Here is a 23925-nt window from a genome sequence, read left to right on the forward strand (position 1 = left end):
TGAGGGTGACGCCATCGGGTGGCCCGGCGCCGGTGCGGGAGGAGGTGGACGTCACGGGTCGATGGGCGAGCGCTGTGCCCACTGATGGGGCACCGTGTGTGGGTCATGGATGGTTTTCAGGTTTATTGGATAGAAAGTGGGGTTGGGGGGGGGGGGGGGGGGACGTCCCCTGGGCTCTGCCCCTCCCCCTCCCCCTCCCTCCCTCGCATGCGCAGTTGGTGACCGGAAGTTCTAAGTCCGCGCCAATATTCACTCCCCCGCCGGGCCGCCACACACGGTGCAGCGGGTTTCCCCTTCCCCCGCCTCTCATTCATCATGGCTGCAGCTCGGCAGCAGGAGCCCTTGGAGGAAGAATTAACCTGTTCCGTCTGCCTGGAGATTTACACCGACCCGGTGATTCTCAGCTGCAAGCACAGCTTCTGCCGAGCCTGCGTTGAGGCGGTGTGGAGTGAGCCCGTGTCCGGCCCTTACTCCTGTCCACAGTGTCGCGCAGGCTTCAGGGTGAGGCCTACCCTGGAGAAGAATTTCCAACTGGCGAACATAGCGGCCAGGTTCACCGCCCTGGATCCCTCCCAGGATGCTGTTCCCTGCACCTACTGCACCAAGAAAAGGCGCTCTGCTATTAAAAGCTGCCTTAAATGTGAAGTATCGATGTGCTCCATACACCTCAGATTGCACCGGGAGAACGCGTTGCTTAAAAGCCACCCTCTCACAGATCCTACTGCAGACATGGCAGTCGGTAAATGCACAGAGCACCAGAAGCTGCTGGAGATTTACTGTAAGGATGATGCCGTCTGTGTCTGCAGCTTCTGCGCTTTAATAGGAAACCACAAGGGCCACGACTTAATTAGCATCAGCGAAGCCGTGAAGGAGCTGAGGGTATGTATGTCTTAGTGAAAATGTATTGGTCTTTGATTCAGTATAATGTGTAATAACTTCGAATGACTGTGTCTCTGCTGCTCTCTCTTAGAATAATTTGAAAGATCAACAAGAGAAGATCAGGATCAATGCTGCAGCTTCTCAAGTAGCTCTGAAAGATCTTCAGAAAGAAAAGCAAAATGCTTTGGTGAGTAAATCTGAGTTTAGAAAAAAGTTTTCACACCAACCCCACTGGATGTATAGTGGGTAAATGTTGTGCGGCATTGTTGCATTGAGTCCCTAGCAGAGAAGCAGGCCATTCGGCCCAACTGGTTTGTGCCGGTGTTTATGTTCCTCACAGGCCTCCTCCCTCCTGACTTCATCTCACCCTATCAGCATATCATAAGAACATAGGAACAGGAGTAGGCCATTCAGCCCCTCGTGCCTGCTCCACCATTTGATAAGATCATGCCTGATCTGTGATCTAGCTCTATATACCTGCCTTTGGCTCATATCCCTTAATACCTTTGGTTGCCAAAAAGCTATCTATCTCAGATTTAAATTTAGCAATTGAGCTAGTATCAATTGCTGTTTGCGGAAGAGAGTTCCAAACTTCTACCACTCTTTGTGTGTAGAAATGTTTTCTAATCTCGCTCCTGAAAGGTCTGGCTCTAATTTTTAGACTGTGCCCCCTACTCCTAGAATCCCCAACCAGCGGAAATAGTTTCTCTCTATCCACCCCATCCGTTCCCCTTAATATCTTATAAACTTCGATCAGATCACCCCTTAACCTTCGAAACTCCAGAGAATACAACCCCAATTTGTGTAATCTCTCCTCGTAACTTAACCCTTGAAGTCCGGGTATCATTCTAGTAAATCTACGCTGCACTCCCTCCAAGGCCAATATGTCCTTCCGAAGGTGCGGTGCCCAGAACTGCTCACAGTACTCCAGGTGCGGTCTAACCAGGGTTTTGTATAGCTGCAGCATAACTTCTGCCCCCTTGTACTCTAGTCCTCTAGATATAAAGGCCAGCATTCCATTAGCCTTATTGATTGTTTTCTGCACCTGTTCATGACACTTCAATGATCTATGTACCTGAACCCCTAAGTCCCTTTGGACATCCACTGTTTTTAACTTTTTACTATTTAGAAAGTACCCTGTTCTATCCTTTTTTAATCCAAAGTGGATGACCTCACATTTGTCTGCATTGAATTCCATTTGCCACAGTTTTGCCCATTAACGTAATCTATCAATATCACTTTGTAATTTTATGTTTTCATCTACACTGCTTACAATGCCACCAATCTTTGTGTCATCGGCAAACTTAGATATGAGACTTTCTATGCCTTCATCTAAGTCATTAATAAATATTGTGAATAATTGAGGCCCCAAGACAGATCCCTGTGAGACTCCACTAGTCACATCCTGCCAATGTGAGTACCTACCCATTATCCCTACTCTCTGTCGCTTTTCGCTCAGCCAACTTCCTAACCAAGTCCGTACTTTTCCCTCGATTCCATGGACTTCTATCTTAGCTAACAGTCTCTTATGTGGGACCTTATCAAATGCCTTCTGGAAGTCCATATAAATAACATCCATTGACATTCCCCTGTCCGCTACATTAGTCACCTCTTCAAAAAATTCAATCAGGTTTGTCAGGCACGACCTACCTTTCACAAATCCATGCTGGCTCTCTCTGATTAACTGAAAATTCTCGGTGTTCAGTCACCCTATCCTTAATTATAGACTCCAGCATTTTCCCCACAACAGATGTTAGGCTAACTGGTCTATAATTCCCTGGTTTCCCTCTCTCTCCTTAAAAAGCGGAATGACGTGCAATTTTCCAATCCAGAGAGACAGTTCCTGAATCTAGAGAACTTTGAAAGATTATAGTTCGGGCATCTACAATGTGCTCACCTACTTCTTTTAAAACCCTGGGATGGAAACCATCTGGTCCTGGGGATTTGTCACTCTTTAGTGCTATTATTTTCTTCATTACTGTTGCTTTACTTGTATTAATTTTAATCGAGTCCCTGTCCCTGATTCAGTATTAGTTTACTTGGGATTTCCGGCATGCTATCCTCCTTTCTACTGTAAATACTGACGCAAAGTAATTGTTCAACATGTCCGCCATTTCCCCATTGTCAATGACAATATCCCCACTTTCAGTTTTTAAGGGGCCAACACTGCTCCTGACCACCCTCTTTTTCCTAATATAACTATAAAAGTTCTTCGTATTGGTTTTGATATCCCTTGCAAGTTTCTTTTCATATTCTCTTTTTGTAGCTCTTACTATCTGTTTTGTGACCCTTTGTTGATCTTTGTATCTTTCCCATTCGCCAGGATCTGTGCCATTTTTTGCCTTTTTGTTTGCCCTTTCCTTATGTCTTATACTGTCCCTTACCTCTTTAGTTGTCCATGGCTGTTTTTTTTGGCAAGTAGAGTTCTTGCCCCTCAGGGGTATAAACCGATTCTGTATCACGTTAAATGTTTCTTTAAACATTTCCCACTGATCATCAGTCGTTTTACCCATTAACAGATTTGCCCAGTTTACTGTGGACAGTCTCTGTCTCATCCCATTGAAGTCGGCCGTACCCAAGTCTAGAATCTTAGCAGCTGACTCACTTTTTTTCCCTTTCAAACACTACGTTGAACTCGATCATGTTATGATCGCTATTGGATAGATGTTCACGCACAGTTAAGCCGTTAACTAAATCTGGTTCATTACTCATTACTAAATCTAGTATGGCTTGCCCCCTTGTTGCCTCCAGGACATACTGCTGTAGAAAACTATCCCGGACACACTCAAGAAATTCACTACCTTTCTGACAGTTGCTAGTCTGCTTTTCCCAATCTAAATTGTAAACAATTTTACAACACCAAGTTATAGTCCAACAAATTTATTTTAAATTCCACAAGCTTTCGGAGGCTTCCTCCTTCCTCAGGTGAACGGTGTGGAAATGAAATTTTCGAATCCTTCGCATTTGAAAATCACAGAACAATGCCTGGTGATTACTGCCCGTTGCCAAGGCAATCACAGTGAGCAGACAGAAAGGTGTCACCTAAAAGGCCACCGAATATACAAACCCCCCAAAAAAAAAGAGAGAGAGAGAGAAGGAAGACAGTCAATGACCCGTTATATTAAAAACAGATAACATTTGTTCGCTGGTGGGGTTACGTGTAGTGTGACATGAACCCAAGATCCCGGTTGAGGCCGTCCTCATGGGTGCGGAACTTGGCTATCAATTTCTGCTCGACGATTTTGCGTTGTCGTGTGTCCCGAAGGCCGCCTTGGAGAACACTTACCCGAAGGTCGGTGGCTGAATGTCCATGACTGCTGAAGTGTTCCCCGACAGGGAGAGAACCCTCCTGTTTGGCGATTGTTGCGTGGTGTCCGTTCATCCGTTGTCGCAGCGTCTGCATGGTCTCGCCAATGTACCATGCTCTGGGGCATCCTTTCCTGCAACGTATGAGGTAGACAACGTTGGCCGAGTCACAGGAGTATGAACCGTGCACCTGGTGGGTAGTGTCCTCTCGTGTGATGGTGGTATCTGTGTCGATGATCTGGCATGTCTTGCAGAGGTTACCGTGGCAGGGTTGTGTGGTGTCGTGGACGCTGTTCTCCTGAAAGCTGGGTAATTTGCTGCGAACGATGGTTTGTTTGAGGTTGGGTAGCTGTTTAAAGGCGAGTAGTGGAGGTGTGGGGATGGCCATAGCGAGGTGTTCGTCGTCATTGATGACATGTTGAAGGCTGCGGAGAACATGGCGTAGTTTCTCCGCTCCGGGGAAGTACTGGACGACGAAGGGTACTCTGTTGGTTGCGTCCCGTGTTAGTCTTCTGAGGAGGTCAATGCGATTTTTCGCTGTGGCCCGTCGGAACTGTCGATCGATGAGTCGAGCATCATATCCCGTTCTTACCAGGGCGTCTTTCAGCGTCTGTAGGTGTCCATCGCGTTCCTCCTCGTCTGAGCAGACCCTGTGTATTCGCAGGGCCTGTCCATAGGGGATGGCCTCTTTGACGAGGGTGGAAGCTGGAAAAGTGGAGCATCGTGAGGTTGCCCGTGAGCTTGCGGTAGAGTGAGGTGCTGAGGTGCCCGTCTTTGATGGAGATTCGTGTGTCCAAGAAAGAAACTGATTCTGAGGAGTAGTCCATGGTGAGCTTGATGGTGGGATGGAACTTGTTGATGTTATCGTGTAGTCTCTTTAATGATTCCTCACCGTGGGTCCATAGAAAGAAAATGTCGTCGATGTATCTGGTGTATAGTGTTGGTTGGAGGTCCTGTGCAGTGAAGAAGTCCTGCTCGAACTTGTGCATGAAAATGTTGGCGTATTGGGGTGCGAATTTGGTCCCCATGGCTGTTCCGTGTGTTTGGGTAAAGAACTGGTTATTGAAGGTGAAGACATTGTGATCCAGGATGAAGCAGATGAGTTGTAGGATGGCGTCTGGAGATTGGCTGTTGTTGGTGTTGAGTATTGATGCTGTCGCAGCGATGCCGTCATCGTGGGGGATACTGGTGTCGAGTGCCGAGACGTCCATCGTGGTGAGAAGTGTTCCTGGTTCAACTGGTCCGTGGGTACTGAGTTTTTGTAGGAAGTCTGTAGTGTCGCGACAGAAGCTGGGGGTTCCCTGCACGATGGGTTTCAGGATGCCCTCGATGTATCCAGAGAGGTTCTCATACAGGGTTCCGTTGCCTGATACGATCGGACGTCCGGGTGTGTTGGCTTTGTGTATCTTTGGGAGGCAGTAGAAGTCTCCCACGCGGGGAGTACGTGGGATGAGAGTGCGTAGGATGTTTTGAAGGTCTGGATCGAAGGTCTTGATCAGTTTGTTGAGCTGATGGGTGTGTTCTTTGGTCGGGTCTGTGGGTAACCGTCTGTAGTGTTCCTGGTTGTCCAGTTGTCGGTATGCTTCTTTGCAATAGTCCGTTCTGTTCTGTATGACGATGGCTCCTCCTTTGTCTGCTGGTTTGATGACGATGTTGCGGTTGGTCTTGAGAGCTTTGATGGCGTTGTGTTGCCTTGTGCTTCCCAATCTATGTGAAGGTTAAAGTCCCCCATGAAGACCACTATGCCTTTCTTACACGCTTGTCTAATCTCTGCATTTATACAATCTAGCACTTCAGAGCTGCTGCCAGGGGTCCTATACACAATTCACACTATAGTCTTAGATCCTTTCCTATTTCTCAATTCAACCCATAAGGTCTCTGGCTGCTTACCTCTCATATATCCTCCTTTATCATTGAAGTGATTTCATCTCTAATCATTAAGGCTACTCCTCCTTCTCCTTCCATTTTCCCTGTCTCTCCTGTCGACCTTATAACCCGGTATGGAGAGAAATTTGTTGAGTGTATTCAGGAGGAATTTCTCATTCAGTATGTGGATGGCCCGACTAGAGAGGGGGCAAAACTTGACCTCCTCTTGGGAAATAAGGAAGGGCAGGTGACAGAAGTGTAAGTGAGGGATCACTTTGGGACCAGTGATCATAATTCCATTAGTTTTAAGATAGCTATGGAGAATGATAGGTCTGGCCCAAAAGTTAGAATTCTAAACTGGGGCAAGGCCAATTTTGATGGTATTAGACAGGAACTTTCAGAAGTTGATTGGGGGATTCTGTTGGCAGGCAAAGGGACGTCTGGTAAGTGGGAGGCTTTCAAAAATGTGTTAACCAGGGTTCAGGGTAAGCACATTCCTTATAAAGTGAAGGGCAAGGCTGGTAGAAGTAGGGAACCTTGGATGACTCGGGAGATTGTGGCCCTAGTCAAAAAGAAGAAGGAGGCATATGACATGCATAGGCAGCTGGGATCAAGTGGATCCCTTGAAGAGTATAGAGATTGCCGGAGTAGAGTTAAGAGAGAAATCAGGAGGGCAAAAAGGGGACATGAGATTGCTTGGGCAGATAAGGCAAAGGAGAATCCAAAGAGCTTCTACAAATACATAAAGGGCAAAAGAGTAACTAGGGAGAGAGTAGGGCCTCTTAAGGATCAACAAGGTCATCTATGTGCGGAACCACAAGAGATGGGTGAGATCCTAAATGAATATTTCACATCGGTATTTACGGTTGAGAAAGGCATGGATGTTAGGGAACTTGGGTAAATAAATAGTGATGTCTTGAGGAGTGTACATATTACAGAGAGGGAGGTGCTGGAAGTCTTAACGTGCATCAAGGTAGATAAATCTCCGGGACTTGATGAAATGTATCCCAGGATGTTATGGGAGGTTCGGGAGGAAATTGCGGGTCCCCTAGCTGAGATATTTGAATCATCGACAGCTACAGGTGAGGTGCCTGAAGATTGGAGGGTAGCAAATGTTGTGCCTTTGTTTAAGAAGGGCTGCAGGGAAAAGCCTGGGAACTACAGACCGGTGAGCCTGACATCTGTAGTGGGTAAGTTGTTGGAGGGTATTCTGAGCGACAGGATCTACAGGCATTTGGAGAGGCAGGGACTGATTCGGAACAGTCAGCATGGTTTTGTGAGTGGAAAATCATGTCTCACGAATTTGATTGAGTTTTTTGAAGGAGTAACCAAGAAGATAGATGAGGGCTGTGCAGTAGACATGGTCTACATGGACTTTAGCAAAGCCTTTGACAAGGTACCGCATGGTAGGTTGTTACATAAGATTAAATCTCACGGGATCCAAGGTGAGGTAGCCAATTGGATACAAAATTGGATTGACGACAGAAGACAGAGGGTGGTTGTGGAGGGATGTTTTTCAAACTGGAGGCCTGTGACCAGCGGTGTGCCTCAGGGATCGGTGCTGGGTCCGCTGTTATTTGTTATTTATATTAATGATTTGGATGAGAATTTAGGAGGCATGGTTAGTAAGTTTGCAGATGACACCAAGATTGGTGGCATTGTGGACAGTGAAGAAGGTTATCTAGGATTGCAACGGGATCTTGATAAATTGGGCCAGTGGGCCGATGAATGGCAGATGGAGTTTAATTTAGATAAATGTGAGGTGATGCATTTTGGTAGATCGAATTGGGCCAGGACCTACTCCGTTAATGGTAGGGCGTTGGGGAGAGTTATAGAACAAAGAGATCTAGGAGCACAGCTTCATAGCTCCTTGAAAGTGGAGTCACTGGTAGATGGGGTGGTGAAGAAGGCATTCAGCATGCTTGGTTTCATTGGTCAGAACATTGAATACAGGAGTTGGGATGTCTTGTTGAAGTTGTACAAGACATTAGTAAGGCCACACTTGGAATACTGTGTACAGTTCTGGTCACCCTATTATAGAAAGGATATTATTAAACTAGAAAGAGTGCAGAGAAGATTTACTAGGATGCTACCGGGACTTGATGGTTTGGGAGAGGTTAGATGGACTGGGACTTTTTTCCCTGGAGAGTAGGAGGTTAAGGGGTGATCTTATAGAAGTCTATAAAATAATGAGGGGCATAGATAAGGTAGATAGTCAAAATCTTTTCCCAAAGGTAGGGGAGTCCATAACGAGGGGGCATAGATTGAAGGTGAGAGGGGAGAGATACAAAAGGGTCCAGAGGGGCACTTTTTTCACTCAAAGGGTGGTGAGTGTCTGGAACGAGCTGCCAGAGGCAGTAGTAGAGGCGGGTACAATTTTGTCTTTTAAAAAGCATTTGGACAGTTACATGGGTAAGATGGGTATAGAGGGATATGGGCCAAGTGCAGGCAATTGGGACTAGCTTAGTGGTATAAACTGGGCGACATGGACATGTTGGGCCGAAGGGCCTGTTTCCATGTTGGAAACTTCTATGATTCTATATTTAGTTCTCAATCCTGACCATCCTGCAGCCATGTCTCATTAATAGCTATCATGTCATACACTCCAATATGAATTTGAACCTGTAGTTCATTTAATTTATTCCTTATACTCCGTGCATTTGTATATAAGAACATAAGAAATAGGAGCAGGAGTAGGCCAATCGGCCCCTCGAGCCTGCTCTGCCATTCAATAAGATCATGGCTGATCTGATCCTGACCTCAAATCTAAATTCATGTCTAATTTCCTGCCCGCTCCCCGTAACCCCTAATTCCCTTTACTTCTAGGAAACTGTCTATTTCTGTTTTAAATTTATTTAATGATGTAGCTTCCACAGCTTCCTGGGGCAGCAAATTCCACAGACCTACCACCCTCTGAGTGAAGAAGTTTCTCCTCATCTCAGTTTTGAAGAGCAGCCCCTTATTCTAAGATTATGCCCCCTAGTTCTAGTTTCACCCATCCTTGGGAACATCCTTACTGCATCCACCCGATCAAGCCCCTTCACAATCTTATATGTTTCAATAAGATCGCCTCTCATTCTTCTGAACTCCAATGAGTAGAGTCCCAATCTACTCAACCTCTCCTCATATGTCCGCCCCCTCATCCCCGGGATTAACCGAGTGAACCTTCTTTGTACTGCCTCGAGAGCAAGTATGTCTTTTCTTAAGTTTGGAGACCAAAACTGTATGCAGTATTCCAGGTGCGGTCTCACCAATACCTTATATAACTGCAGCAATACCTCCCTGTTTTTATATTCTATCCCCCGAGCAATAAAAGCCAACATTCCGTTGGCCTTCTTGATCACCTGCTGCACCTGCATACTAACTTTTTGATTTTCTTGCACTGGGACCCCCAGATCCCTTTGTACTGCAGTACTTTCCAGTTTCTCGCCATTAAGATAATAACTTGCTCTCTGATTTTTTCCTGCCAAAGTGCATAACCTCACATTTTCCAATATTGTATTGCATCTGCCAAATCTCTGCCCACTCACCCAGCCTGTCTATATCCCCTTGTAGGTTTTTTATGTCCTCACTACTTTCCCTCCCATCTTTGTATCATCTGCAAACTTTGATATGTTACACTCGGTCCCCTCCTCCAAATCGTTAATATAGATTGTAAAGAGTTGGGGACCCAGCACCGACCCCTGCAGAACACCACTGGCTACTGGTTGCCAGTCCGAGAATGAACTATTAATCCCAACTCTCTGCTTCTTGTTAGATAACCAATCCTCCACCCATGCCAGAATATTACCCCCAATCCAGTGATTCTTTATCTTGAGCAATAATCTTTTATGTGGCACCTTGTCGAATGCCTTCTGGAAGTCTAAATACACTACGTCCACTGGTTCCCCTTTATCCACCCTGCACGTTATGTCCTCAAGGAACTCAAGCAAATTTGTTAGACATGACTTCCCCTTCGTAAAGCCATGCTGACTTTGTCCTATTAAATTATGTTTATCCAAATGTTCCGCTACTGTCTCCTTAATAATGGACTCCAAAATTTTACCCACCACAGATGTTAGGCTAACTGGTCTATAATTTCCAGCCTTCTGCCTACTACCCTTTTTAAATAACGGTGTTACATTAGCAGTTTTCCAATCTGCCGGGACCTTTGCCGAGTCCAGGGTATTTTGGAAAATTATTACCTAAGCATCCACAATCCCTATTGCCACTTCCCTCAAGACCCTAGGATGTAAGCCATCAGGTCCAGGGGATTTATCCGCCTTGAGTCCCATTAATTTACTGAGTACCAATTCCTTAGTGATTTTAATCGTATTTAGCTCCTCCCCCCCCCCCCCCCCCCCCCCCCAGAGCCCCCTGTTTGTCCGGTGTTGGGATATTCTTAGTGTCCACTACTGTAAAAAGACTGAAACAAAATATTTGTTCAGCATTTTTGCCATCTCCATGTTTCCCACCATTAATTTCCCGGTCTCATCCTCTAAGGGACCTACGTTTGCCATAGCCACCCTTTTTCTTTTTATATAACTAGAAACTCTTGCTATCTATTTTTATATTTTTTTGCTAATTTCTTTTCATAATCTATCTTCCCTTTCTTAATCAATCCTTTAGTTACTTTTTGCTGTCTTTTGAAGACTTCCCAATCTTCTATCCTCCCACTAAGTTTGGCTACCTTATATGTCCTTATTTTTAATCGGATACTATCCTTAATTTCTATACTTGGCCACGGATGGCTGTCATTTCTTTTACACCCTTTTTTCCTCAGTGGAATTTTTTTTTGAAAGTTGTAAAATAACTCCTTAAATGAACACCACTGCTCATGTACCGTCTTACCCTTTAATCTATTTTCCCAGTCCACTTTAATCAATTCTGCTCTCATACCATCATGGTCTCCTTTATTCAAGCTCAGTACGCTTGTTTGAGTACCAACCTTCTCGCCCTCTAATTGGATATGGAATGTAACCATGTTATGGTCACTCATTCCAAGGGGATCCTTAACTAGGACATTATTAATTTAATCCTGGCTCATTACACAGGACCAGGTCCAAGGTTGTTTGCCCCCTTGTAGGATCAGTTACATGCTGCTCAAGAAATCCATCCCTAATACACTCAATAAACTCTTCCTCAAGGCTGCCCTGCCCAATTTGATTTGTCCAGTTAATATGATAGTTAAAATCCCCCATAATTATAGCTGTTCCCTTATTACATGCCCCGACTATTTCCTGATTAATACTTCTTCCAGCAGAGTTGCAACTATTAGGAGGCCTATATACTACGCCCGCTAGTGTTTTTTTTCCCCTTATTATTCCTTATCTCTACCCAAACTGTTTCATTATCCTGATCCTTTGTCCCAATATCATTTCTCAGTATTACAGTGATTCCTTCCTTTATTAACATAGACACCCCACCTCCCCTTCCTTCCCGCCTGTCCTTCCTGATTGTTAAATACCCTAGCATATTTAATTCCCAGTCGTTGTCACCCTGCAGCCATGTTTCTGTAATGGCCACAAGATCATACCCATACGTAGTTATTTGTGCCGTTAACTCGTCCATTTTGTTATGAATGCTACATGCATTCAGATAAGAACTTTCAAATATGTTTTGTGACCCTTAGTTCCCGCTTTTTCCTTTTTTAACACTTTACCTTTTACTCCATACCTTCTGTCCCTTCCTGACACGCTTTCCTCTGTCTCCCTGCTCAGGTTCCCAACCCCCTGCCACAGCTTTGACGCTGGGTTAATCGCCTTACGCCTTCTAGTTTTTATTTTATCTGTCGTGCCTAAAGTACACTTTCTTTCTGCTGCTCTACGCTTTTCCCTTTCACTTGTTCTTGAACAACTGTTTGTACTATTTGTATTGTAGATTTCCCCTGGGTCTTCCCCTCTCAACTTTATTGTCTTCTGACTCCCCGCTCAGGTTCCCATCCCCCTGCCACTCTAGTTTAAACCTTCCCCAACAGCACTAGCAAACACCCCCGCGAGGACATAGGTTACACCCGAGCGGGACCAGGACCAGTCACGCTTGTACAGGTCCCACCTTCCCCAGAACCGGTCCCAATGTCCCAGGAATCTAAATCCCTCCCTCCTACACCATCCCTGCAGCCATGCATTCATCCTGTCTATTCTCCTGTTCCTATACTCACTAGCACGTGGCACTGGTAGTAATCCTGAGATCACTACCTTTGAAGTCCTGCTTTTTAATTTATCTCCTAACTCCTTGAATTCACCTTGCAGGACCTCATCCCTTTTTTTACCTATGTCGTTGGTACCAATAAGGACCACGACTACTGGCTGTTCACCCTCCCCCTCCAGAATGTTCTTCAGCCACTCTGCAACATCCTTGACCCTAGCACAGGGAGGCAACATACCATCCTGGAGTCACGTTTGTGGCCACAGAAACGCCTATCTGTTCCCCTTACAATTGAATCCCCTATCACTATAGCCCTGCCACTCTTCTTCCTCCCCTCCCGTGCAGCTGAGCCACCCGTGGTGCCATAAACTTGGCTCTTGCTGCTTTCCACTGATAAGCCATCTCCCCCAACAGTATCCAAAGCGATATATCTGTTTGAGAGGGAGATGGCCCCAGGGGACTCCTGCACTATCTGCCTAGTCCTTTTACTCTGTCTGGCGGTCACCCATTTTCCTTTCTGCCTGTGTAATCTTTACCTGCGGTGTGACCACCTCACTGAATGTGCTATCCACGATAATCTCAGCATCGCGGATGCTCCACAGCGAATCCACCCGCAGCTCCAGCTCCGAAATGCGGTTAGCCAGTAGCTGCAGCTGGACACATTTCCTGCACACATGGTCGCCAGGGACACTGGTAGTGTCCATAACTTCCCACATAGTACAGGAGGAGCATATCACGAGTGCGAGCTGTGCTGCCATGACTTGCCTTAGATTTACCCTGCGTTCACCTCTCAGACTCTCCTCCAGTCTCGGTCTCTCCTTTTATACTGTGCTCACCTCTCGGACTCTCCTGCCTCACCTGTGACGTTGCACAGTAGTTTTCTCTTGTTGCAGGTCTGCTGCCTCTTTCATTCCCCACTCTGTCCACTGCCGCTCTGCGGAAAAAGTTAGGAAAAGCAAGGCAAAGCAGCACCTCCTTCTCCCACTTCACCGAACTCCCACACTCACCAAACTCTCAGCTGTCTCACTCAGTGCCTGCCGCACTCCATGCTTTTGCACGAACAGGCCCCTGGATTTCTACAGTTTGTGACTCAGGTGAGTCAGGCCTGCTCCACCTTCAGGAACCAGTTTAATCTAGCTAACCAATTAACTTACTACAGCAGCTCTCTGCTGAAGCCTGACAGAAATTTAAACTTTTTAAAATTGAACTTAAACAATTGATAGCAAGTTACACTATCCTTCTATTCCTTTCTCCCTTGTGTGCTTATCTAGCTTCCCTTTGAATACCTCTATGATTTTTGTCTCAACTACTTCTTGTTCCACATTCTAACCACTCTCTGTGGAAAGAAGTTTCTCCTGAATTCCCTACTGGATTTATTAGTGACTATCTTATTTATGACATCCAATTTTGGGCTCCCCTACAAGTGGAAATGTTCTCTTTTACTCATTCATGGGATGTGGGCATCGCTGGCAAGGCCAGCATTTATTGCCCTTGAGAAGGTGGTGGTGAAGGGAGTGAATGTTTAGGGTGGTGGATGGGGTGCCAATCAAGCGGGCTGCTTTATCTTGGATGGTGTCGAGCTTCTTGAGTGTTGTTGGAGCTGCACTCATCCAGGCAAGTGGAGAGTATTCCATCACACTCCTGACTTGTGCCTTGTAGATGGTGGAAAGGCTTTGGGGAGTCAGGAGGTGAGTCACTCGCTGCGGAATACCCAGCCTCTGACCTGCTCTTGCAGCCACAGTATTTATGTGGATGGTCCAGTTAAGTTTCTGGTCAATGGTGACCTCCAGGATGTTGATGGTGGGGGATTTGACGATGGTGTGCAGAGTTTGTACTGTAATTACAAACTTTCCTTCTGAAGGAGACGATGAAGGAGAAGGAAAGAAACATTGAAGAGAAGTACGAGGCTCTCTGGCAGCAGATTGAAGATGAAAAGAGAGAAGCTTATGAACAGCTTGAAAAAGAGCAAAGCCGTGTAACCGCGGAGATTGATGCCAGGATCCACAACATCCAGAGTACGGCCAGAGAATTTGAGAAATCTCTGACTGATCTCAACAACCTTTCACAAAAGTATGAAGACATCCTCTTTATACAGGTAGTGCAAGGGGTGTGTGCGCGGGGCGGGGGGGACGTCGGGGGCGGGGGGGACGTCGGGGGCGGGGCGGGCGGACGTCGGCGGGGCGGGGGCACGTCGGGGGGGCGGGGGACGTCGGCGGGGGGGACGTCAGGCGGGGCGGGGGCGACGTCGGGGGGCGGGCGGGGGGACGTCAGGGGCGGGGGACTTCGGGCGCGGGATATCGTGGCGCGCGAGCAGGGGTGGCGGGACGTCGGGCGCGCGGGGGGGTGACGGGACGTCGCGTCCGCGGGATATCGAGGTGCGCGCCCGCGGGGGGGGGCGGGATATCGCGGCGTGGTACGGGACGGCCGCGGGATACTGCGGCGCGCCCGCGGGAGGGCGGGATACCCCGCCGTTTATGTGTGTGGAGGGGGGAATATTATGGTCGTAGTTGTCTAACAGCCAATTTCAGTCCTGTTCTCATCCAATATCCCCACACACATTTGCATTCTGGTAAAAGTCTTTCGTGATTCGGAGTGGAACCCTGGTCCTCTTCTCCCCTCACTAGCCTGGAGATACTGAGGTGGTTTCCGTCCCTGCCACAGTACTGAAACGGCCCTTATCAGAGTCACAAATGACATCCTATGTGACTGTGACGATGGTAAACTATCTCTCCTCGACCTGTCTGCAGCCTTTGACACGGTTGACCGCACCATCCTTCTCCAACGCCTCTCCTCTGTCGTCCAACTGGGAGGGACTGCACTCGCCTGGTTCCATTCTTATCTATCCAGTGGTAGCCAGAGAGTCACCTGCAATGGTTTCTCTTCCCACTCCTGCGCCCACTCCCGCGCTGTTAACCTTTTGGAGTCCCCCTCCTATTTCTCATCTACATGCTGCCCCTCGGCGACATCATCCGAAAACACCATCAGATTCCACATGTACGCTGACGACACCCAGCTGTACCTCACAACCAGCTCAGTCGACCCCTCCACTGTCTCTCATTTGTCACACTGCATTTCCGACATCCAGTACTGGATGAGCAAAAATTTCCTCCAACTAAATATTGGGAAGACCGAAGTCATTGTCTTTGGTCCCTGCTTCAAACTCCGCTCCCTAGCCACCGACTCCATCCCTCTCCCTGGCCACTGTCTGAGGCTGAACCAGACCGTTCGCAACCTTGGCATCCTAACTGACCCTGAGATGAGCTTCTGACCACATATCCGCTCCATCACCAAGATCGCCTACTTCCACCTCCGTAACATTGCCCGTCTCTGCTCCTGCCTCAGCTTATCTGCTGCTGAAACCCTCATCCATGTCTTTGTTACCACCAGACTGGACTATTCCAGTGATCTCCTGGCCGCCTCCCATCTTCAACCCTCCATAAACTTGAGCTCATCCAAAACTCTGCTGCCCGTATCCTAACTCGTACCAAGTCCCGATCACCCATCACCCCTGTGCTCGCTGACCTACATTGGCTCCCCATCCGGGAATACCTCGAATTTAAAATTCTCATCCTTGTTTTCGCCTCGTCCCTCCCTATCTCTGTAACCTCCTCCAGATCTACAACCCTCTGAGATCTCTGCGCTCCTCCAATTCTTGCCTCTTGCGCATCCCCAATTTTAATCGCTCCACCATTGGTGGCCGTGCCTTCAGCTGCCTAGGCCCTAAGCTCTGGAATTCCCTCCCTAAATCTCTCTGTCTCTCTACCTCTCTCTCCTCCTTTAAAACCTATCTCTTTGACCAAGCTTTTGGCCACCTGTCCTAATATCCCCATACGTGGCTTGGTATCAAATTTTGTTTGATAATTGCTCCTGTGAAGCGACTAGTGACGTTTTACTACGTTAAAGGCGTTATATAAATGCAAGTTGTTGTCATCGCCCTCCTCCTTACACTGTAGATAAATTACAGTAATGGTGGCTCTTGTGCGCATTCTGTTTTACACCAGTTTTCTCTGTTTATTTTATTTCAGGGATTTAACTCCATTGCTACCAGGTAAGTGAAAACCAGTTCCACACCATTCAGTAACAGTGAAACTCGTCCCTAAACAAACATACTATTTAACATTTGTAACAGTTTACTGAGCAATGTCACAATGATGCACGCTTGTTGAAATATACTTGGTTTATTTTCTCTCTGATTTGTGCTGGACTCTACTAATAAGTACACGACAGGCAGCTCGGCTTGTGGATCCTGGGTCTGCTTGGCCAAAGTGACCTATAGTGGTCACTACAATCCATTCTGGAATTGGCACATTCTGTATTAAACATCCATGTGGTGAACAGAACAAATTTATTCTGGTTCATTGTCCCAGAGTCTGCCATTGTGTGAAAGACTTTGTCTATGTATTGTCTCTGGAGTTATGCTGAGGTAGATCTGCATTGGTTTGTTTGTGCTTTTTGTATTTTATGGGATCAGCTTGAGGCAAATGTAAAAGGGACACATTTATTCTGCTGGAGGAACATAAATTATAGGGGGAATAGAGTTACGTGTGACGGGTGTGTCTGGGCTGTTAGTTACGTGTGACGGGTGTGTCTGGGCTGTTAGTTACGTGTGACGGGTGTGTCTGGGCTGTTAGTTACGTGTGACGGGTGTGTCTGGGCTGTTAGTTACGTGTGACGGGTGTGTCTGGGCTGTTAGTTACGTGTGACGGGTGTGTCTGGGCTGTTAGTTACGTGTGACGGGTGTGTCTGGGCTGTTAGTTACGTGTGACGGGTGTGTCTGGGCTGTTAGTTACGTGTGACGGGTGTGTCTGGGCTGTTAGTTACGTGTGACGGGTGTGTCTGGGCTGTTAGTGACTGGTGTGTCTGGGCTGTTAGTTACGTGTGACGGGTGTGTCTGGGCTGTTGGTGACGTGTGACGGGTGTGTCTGGGCTGTTGGTGACGTGTGACGGGTGTGTCTGGGCTGTTGGTGACGTGTGACGGGTGTGTCTGGGCTGTTGGTGACGTGTGACGGGTGTGTCTGGGCTGTTGGTGACGTGTGACGGGTGTGTCTGGGCTGTTAGTTACGTGTGACAGGTGTGTCTGGGCTGTTAGTGACGTGTGACGGGTGTGTCTGGGCTGTTAGTGACGTGTGACGGGTGTGTCTGGGCTGTTAGTGACGTGTGACGGGTGTGTCTGGGCTGTTAGTGACGTGTGACGGGTGTGTCTGGGCTGTTGGTGACGTGTGAGTCTGGGCTGTTAGTTACGTGTGACGGGTGTGTCTGGGCTGTTAGTTACGTGTGATGGGTGTGTCTGGGCTGTTGGTGACGTGTGACGGGTGTGTCTGGGCTGTTAGTGACGTGTGACGGGTGTGTCTGGGCTGTTAGTGACGTGTGACGGGTGTGTCTGGGCTGTTAGTGACGTGTGACGGGTGTGTCTGGGCTGTTAGTGACGTGTGACGGGTGTGTCTGGGCTGTTAGTGAGAGGTGATGGATGAGTATCTGATATCACCAGAATAGATATCCTTTTGTTGGATTGAACCTGTGAAGGAAGTATTTAACTTTTTGTGCCTGACTTTGGATTTGGTCAATATGGCTGCTGCACCTTTATTGAAGTTTTGGTACTTGCCTTGTATTTCTATTTACTGAAAAGTCGTCTCATTCAACAATAACACTGTTGCCACAATGGATTGCTCTGCATTGTTTGACTTGGCTTCTTTTCATTTAACCCACACTTTTTACAATTCCTGCATTTGTTTCAAGGTTGAAGGATGTCTCGCTGCTGTTTACATCAATACCTCATACTTCGGGGAAAACACAAATAAAATGCACAGATAAGGGGAGTGAAGAGCTGAAGGACAGAGAGGTGATGATCAGACTGTGTAAGTGCCCTGCAGAAATCTATTATTAATTTTTAAAAAATCTTACATAGGGCCCGCACTTCCTGTTCACAAACCTTGCATCCTGTTGTCATGATTTTGGGTCATGCTTTTCTGTCACCATTGTAAATTGCTACGTCAACAGTTCCCATTCAGTTTTGCTATGTCAACTGTCACGATATAGTTGTAGGCTGTGGTGCTCTCCCAGTGCCATCGCCATCTTGTATATGAAGAAAACACATATTCATTCATTGACCCTGGGCAACGCCACAGGGATTAGTAATGAATACTTATCATTTCAGGTAAAACAGTTTATAACAGCACCTCACACCCCTGAGATAAGCATGTCTTTTGGTGGTGAAGAGAAATATTCAAATGTTCATACAGCCACTTCCTAGTAAACATTTGGACAGTTCCCTAGCAACGGCTGAAGCAGCAGTGCTGTGGTTAAACCAGGCTTAGCAGATAAATATATTATCACAGTGTGAGAGACAGAAGCTGTGAGCTAACAGGGAGATCTCATGGTCACAGCTTTAATGTTTAATGGGAATGGTTGTTGGTGACAAAGGAGAAACCGAGCAGCTGCTGGTGTTTTATTGCATGTAATGAACATTATACATTGATGATGACAACAACAAATAGCATTTCTATAACACCTTTTAACATAGGAAAACACCCCACAGCACTCAGCCTCCTGCGGGAAGTGCTAGCTGGCTGATGGGCGGGAGTGGGATTCACTGCCGGGGACCCAAAGGACCGCTCACCGGCAGTCAGGTGAGGAGGGCCGGGAGAGGGAGAGCCCCATGGTTTCCTTGTGGTGCCCGGAGGAGCGCTCCTGCTGTTCTAGGTCCCACAAGGAAACACAGAGAAATGTTAAAAGGACTTGCTTTACTGATCGTCTCCTGATCCCAGGTCCGCTTGTCGAGAAAGTCGTGACAGTTTCTGCCCCCACATGCGGGCCTAAGGTTAAAATTGCAGTTGGGCACTGCTGAGTTCACCAGCACCTGATCTGCATATTTAATGCAGGATCCCGCTCGCCTGCGAAAAAGAGCAGGTTAAAATTGCAACCAGCGGGATCGGAGGGCACAAGTAGCGGTGGCCATTTTAACTGCCTGCCAGCCATGACATGCTTCAGATATGAAGTTCTCATTGATTAGAAATCTTTGCAAGAAAGAACTTGCATTTATGTAGCAACTTTCACAACCTCAGGACATCCCAAAGTGCTTTACAGCCAATGAAATACTTCTGAATTGTAGTCATTGTAATGTAGGAAACGCAGCAACCAATTTGTGCATAGTAAATAAATAACCAGATAATCTGATTTTTGGTGATGTTGGTTGAGAGATAAATATTGGCCAGGACGTCATGGGGAACTCCACTGCTTTTTGAATAGTGCCATGGGATCTTTTCAATCCACCTGAGCAGGCAGATGGGGCCTCGGTTTAATGTCTCATCCAAAAGACGGCACCTCCAACAGTGCAGCATTCCCTCAGTGCTGCATTGGGAGTGTCAGCCTGGATTATGCACTCAAATCTCTGAAGTGGGACTTGAACCCACAACCTTTTGACTCAGAGGTGAGACTGCTATCACTGAGCCATGGCTGGCACCTAAAAACACTTGGAAACAGATTGCAGTCACGTGAAAAGGGTCTGCCGTATTTAAAAACTCGGACTCCGCAGGGACTGAACAACGGTCATTTACCCCAACGTCTCCTTTTATTCACAGATGGGCAGACACCGACTCTGGATCCAGACACAGCAAATCCCTACCTCGTTCTGACAGACAGTAACAGGACGGTGTCAGCCTCTGGTCAGATCCAGGTGCTTCCCAGAAGCGCACAGATCTTTGACCGTTGGCCACAGGTCCTCGGCACCAAGGGAGTGAGTTGTGGCCGATCTTACTGGGAGATCGATGTAATGGAAGGTGGCGGGGCCTGGAGCATCGGGGTCTGTTACAGCAGCATCAGCAGGAAAGGAGTGGGCAACGAATGCCTGCTGGGATTTAACGACAAATCCTGGTGTGTTCACTCGGGGCCAGACGCCTTTTCGAGCCTACACAATGGGAAGAGAATCGCCGTGACTGCGGGGAAACCCTCCACAGTGGGAGTGTACGTGGATTTTGAAGGTGGAATAATCTCTTTTTACAGTGTGTCAGGCAGTGAAATAACCTTGTTGCACTCCTTCCATCAAACATTCACTGAGCCTCTCCATCCAGCACTGCGGGTTCGAAGCGGTGTCACTCTCTCCCTGTCTGCTCTGAAGTGATTCGTGTCAGGGCTGCCGAATAACTCAAGTACATTTTTCACTGCATGCCGCCATTTCATCCACTTTACCGAGAAAATTGCAAACCAGCAGCCGCCTTCATAGAGATCTGAATTACACCTGTGTTCGGTTTTCTGGCTGGGACACAGACCACAGCATCCACATGGAGCAAAGACTGCAGCAGCCCCAGGCTGTTGAAATCCATCTCCACCCAATGGCCTGCGCTGGGTTCCATGTTCTGCCTATAACGAGTTTCATTCTGTGCTCCTGAAAGTATAACTTTTGTGGCAGAAAACCATACAAGAATGTTCATTCTCCTCACCATGGTTCCTGTTGGTGATACCATCATTCCTTAAACCCACACGCTTTCATTACATACCTGACCCCATTCTTGCTGGTTCACTTAGTACCTTAATGATGTTTAATCCTTCTACAGGGCACTAAAATACAAACTCTTTGTGCCAGAAGCAGGGTTTTGCTTCGAACCATAACATTTCCACATATTACCTTTTTCATAAGCAGCTTTAGATAGACCGATATGTTGTGAATTTAAAATGGACTCTGTTAGCTGGATTCAGAAAAATAGAATGACTTTGATCTTTGTGAGTGGGAGACAATACTGTCTGGAGATAGCAGCTAGTTCCAAGGGGATGCAGCCTGCCTTTGTTAATGAGACTGTCTGATCAGAATCTAATCAGATTGTTTGGATTGGGTTTGTATCACAGGTCTTTGAAATGTTAAAAATGCATAAAACTTATGCTTGTTGCATGCTTTAAGGTTGTTCTCGTAACTCGAGTTAATCAAATTAATAACCTTCTGAAGTGCAATTGGCATTTGATCAGATTCCAATCAGACAGGAGAATGATCCTGATTGCCGACCAGTGTCAACAAATGTGACATTAATTCTCTCTCTCATCTGACCCATCACCGGTCGTCTTGAACAGAAGATAATTAATGTCCGTAGTTTAACATCTGTGACCTGAGGCTTTTTTTGACAAAGGTACTACATTACTAGTTCAATGGTGTACGAGCTAACAGCTGGACTCCAACACAGCAACGTTGCCCTACCAATTTACAACCAATGTAAGGAATCTTACAACACCAGGTTATAGATAACCTGATGTTGTAAGATTCCTTACATTTGTCCACCCCAGTCCATCACCGGCATCTCCACATCAATTTACAACCAACACCAACAAGTCTATAAAAGTCTTGCAGCTTATCGGTCTATGTCAGAAATTCATTCTGAGGAAGATATTTAAACTCTCATGGACTTGTTTGATATCTGTAATAGTACTGCTAGTTACTTGCTGTATACTTCGGCTTCTGTATAATTATAATTCTTGTAAATAAATTTGATTACTGGCTTTAGCCTGACCAATACATGGAGTTTCACCACCTTTTGGAGTCCATGGCTGTGCTATCTCTGGTGCAAAACTATCGCAGTACAGTTGTCATTGTCAATCCTGTAGCAGGCTTCCCCCAGTCACAGCACACAAAGGAATAAGTTTCAGATCATCTGAAATGTGAGTCTGCTCTTGGAAACTGTCTTTTCCTAAAAGATTGTCTTTTGAATGAATGGAAGTGGAAGAGAACCTGAATCTGTTTGTGTGACTGGTGATGTGTGGTGGTTCTTGTTCTGCAGATGGCTCCTCTAGATCCTGGCTGTTCTAGAACTAGAAAAATGACCACAGCACAAGAGCAAGTTCCTGTCATGAAGCCTCACTCGCCAGGAGTCTGGCGTCTCTGTTTGGTTGATTGCTATTTGTTCTTTGAGTGTGTATTGATTTGTGGTGAATGTGAGATCAGGTTGGACAAAAATGTGAAACTTTGAGTGGTCTTGGCAGATGACAGAAAATCTCAGTTTAAACACAGTGTGTGCACTATGAAATTTTGGAGCCTAAGGAATAAAAATACATTTTTGGTCAAACAAAAACAAAACTAAACAGTCATGCTGCCCCTTAAAGGGTAGGTCAAGCTCAGATTTTAACCATTGCTGCTGAGCTGTGTGTCAGACTTTGTGTGTGATTAATAGTTAATGCTCTCAGTTTATATGAGCTGAAGTGCAATATCTTTTCAGCTTTCTTCCCTCTTCATCCCTTCTCCCCTGAAGATACTAATTCGTGCTGGGGGACAGTTATCTAGGCAGTGTCAATAGGCCATTCTGTAATTGAAGCGTCACAGCCATGCCCGATCTCCGCCCTTACCTTATACCCCCCCACACACACACACTCATTCAGTTTCCAGCAGACATCACTGGATAGCAACTGGGGGAAGGAGCCTGAGCTGATTAGTTTTTCTCCTCTGCAGCTGGGGGCTGAAATCCAGACTCGACCCATCACTGCCCCTAATCAGACCGGCTGAGACCAGCAACCTCAGCACAGACTCAGTACTGATCCTGCGACTCTCCAGGTCTCTCTGGTGTAGGTCATTGGGGTGAAGCTGCATTCCACTTAATGTTTGTTTGATTTTTGATTGGTGTACAACTGAGTTATTTATCTGGTTTCTGAAAGAAAAACTTGCATATATATAGCGCCTTTTACAACCTCAGGATGTCCAAGAGTGCTTTACAATTATGTACTTTTGAAGTATAGTCATTGTTATAAGGTAGGAAACGTGACAGCTAATTTGCGCACAGCAAGGTCCCATAACACTAATAAGATAAATGACCACTTAAACTATTTTAGCGATGTTGGTTGAGGGATAAATATTGGCCAGGACACCACGGAGAACTCCCCTGTTCTTCAAATAATGCTGTGGGATCTTTTACGTCCACCCAAAAGGGCCGACGGGGCCTAGGTTTAACGTCTCATCCGAAAGATGGCACCTCCGACAGTGCAGCACTCCCTTAGTACTCACTTAAGTATCATTCTAGATTATGTGCTCCAGTCTCTGGAGTGGGATTTGAATCCACGACCTTCTGATTCAGAGGCGAGAGTGCTGCCACTGAGCCTCAGCTGACAGCTGGTTCCAATGTGCTATCAGCGGGACCATCACATTGCACATCTGTGGATAAGAGTGTGTGTGTATTTGTCTTTTGTGTGTATGAATGTACTAGGCAATAAAATGCTTACTTCTTTTAAATTACTGTTTGGATGTGTTTTCCAGAAGCAGTCACTCAATAGGGATCAGGAGCATAAACCCTGGTTGATATTTTTCTGTTCTTAGTCCTGTTCCAGGGGCTCTAAGGCCCATTCTACCTCCCAACTGCAACAATGCATTTAACAACTAAGCAGTTGTTTGTGAGAATTTAATATCATCCACTCCTTCGGTTAACTGATTTTTATGTTTCTATGTGAATAAACAAAATTATTTTCTTTTATAAAATATATATCTAATCCCGTTGGCGGACGGATTTTATCTATTGTGCATGAACGGATGGCACTGGAGTAAATAATGGCTTCTCTTCACCTGGGTAGGTATGTCCTTCCTGACACTACTTTTTATGTCTCCATCGAGTGATCATCACCCAATAACTGGACAAAGAAGAACACAACCAGCAGCAGGTGTGCCAGGGTAAAAACATATATCTTAAGTTTGAAAAAAGCAATCATGGGGAAGCACAATGAACAGAAATAGAATTCATTAAAGCAGCTATGACTGCAGAGTGTCAGTCATCCTGTAATGTGGAGTCA

At 46.4% G+C, this 23925-nt stretch overlaps 1 protein-coding gene across 1 annotated transcript; it reads left to right on the plus strand.

The window, feature by feature from the left end:
- The first annotated feature begins 272 nt into the window (after positions 1-272).
- Positions 273-21673, plus strand: LOC137331669 (E3 ubiquitin/ISG15 ligase TRIM25-like). The gene is made up of 6 exons (XM_067995617.1): positions 273-879; positions 971-1066; positions 14039-14272; positions 16203-16225; positions 17914-18032; positions 19755-21673. The coding sequence occupies exons 1-6, from the start codon at positions 316-318 to the stop codon at positions 20291-20293; spliced, it is 1575 nt and encodes a 524-aa protein (XP_067851718.1). The 5' UTR covers positions 273-315; the 3' UTR covers positions 20294-21673.
- The last annotated feature ends 2252 nt before the right edge of the window (positions 21674-23925 follow it).

This window comes from Heptranchias perlo, chromosome 13, assembly GCF_035084215.1.
Source record: "Heptranchias perlo isolate sHepPer1 chromosome 13, sHepPer1.hap1, whole genome shotgun sequence".
NCBI classification, from domain to species: Eukaryota; Metazoa; Chordata; class Chondrichthyes; order Hexanchiformes; family Hexanchidae; genus Heptranchias; species Heptranchias perlo.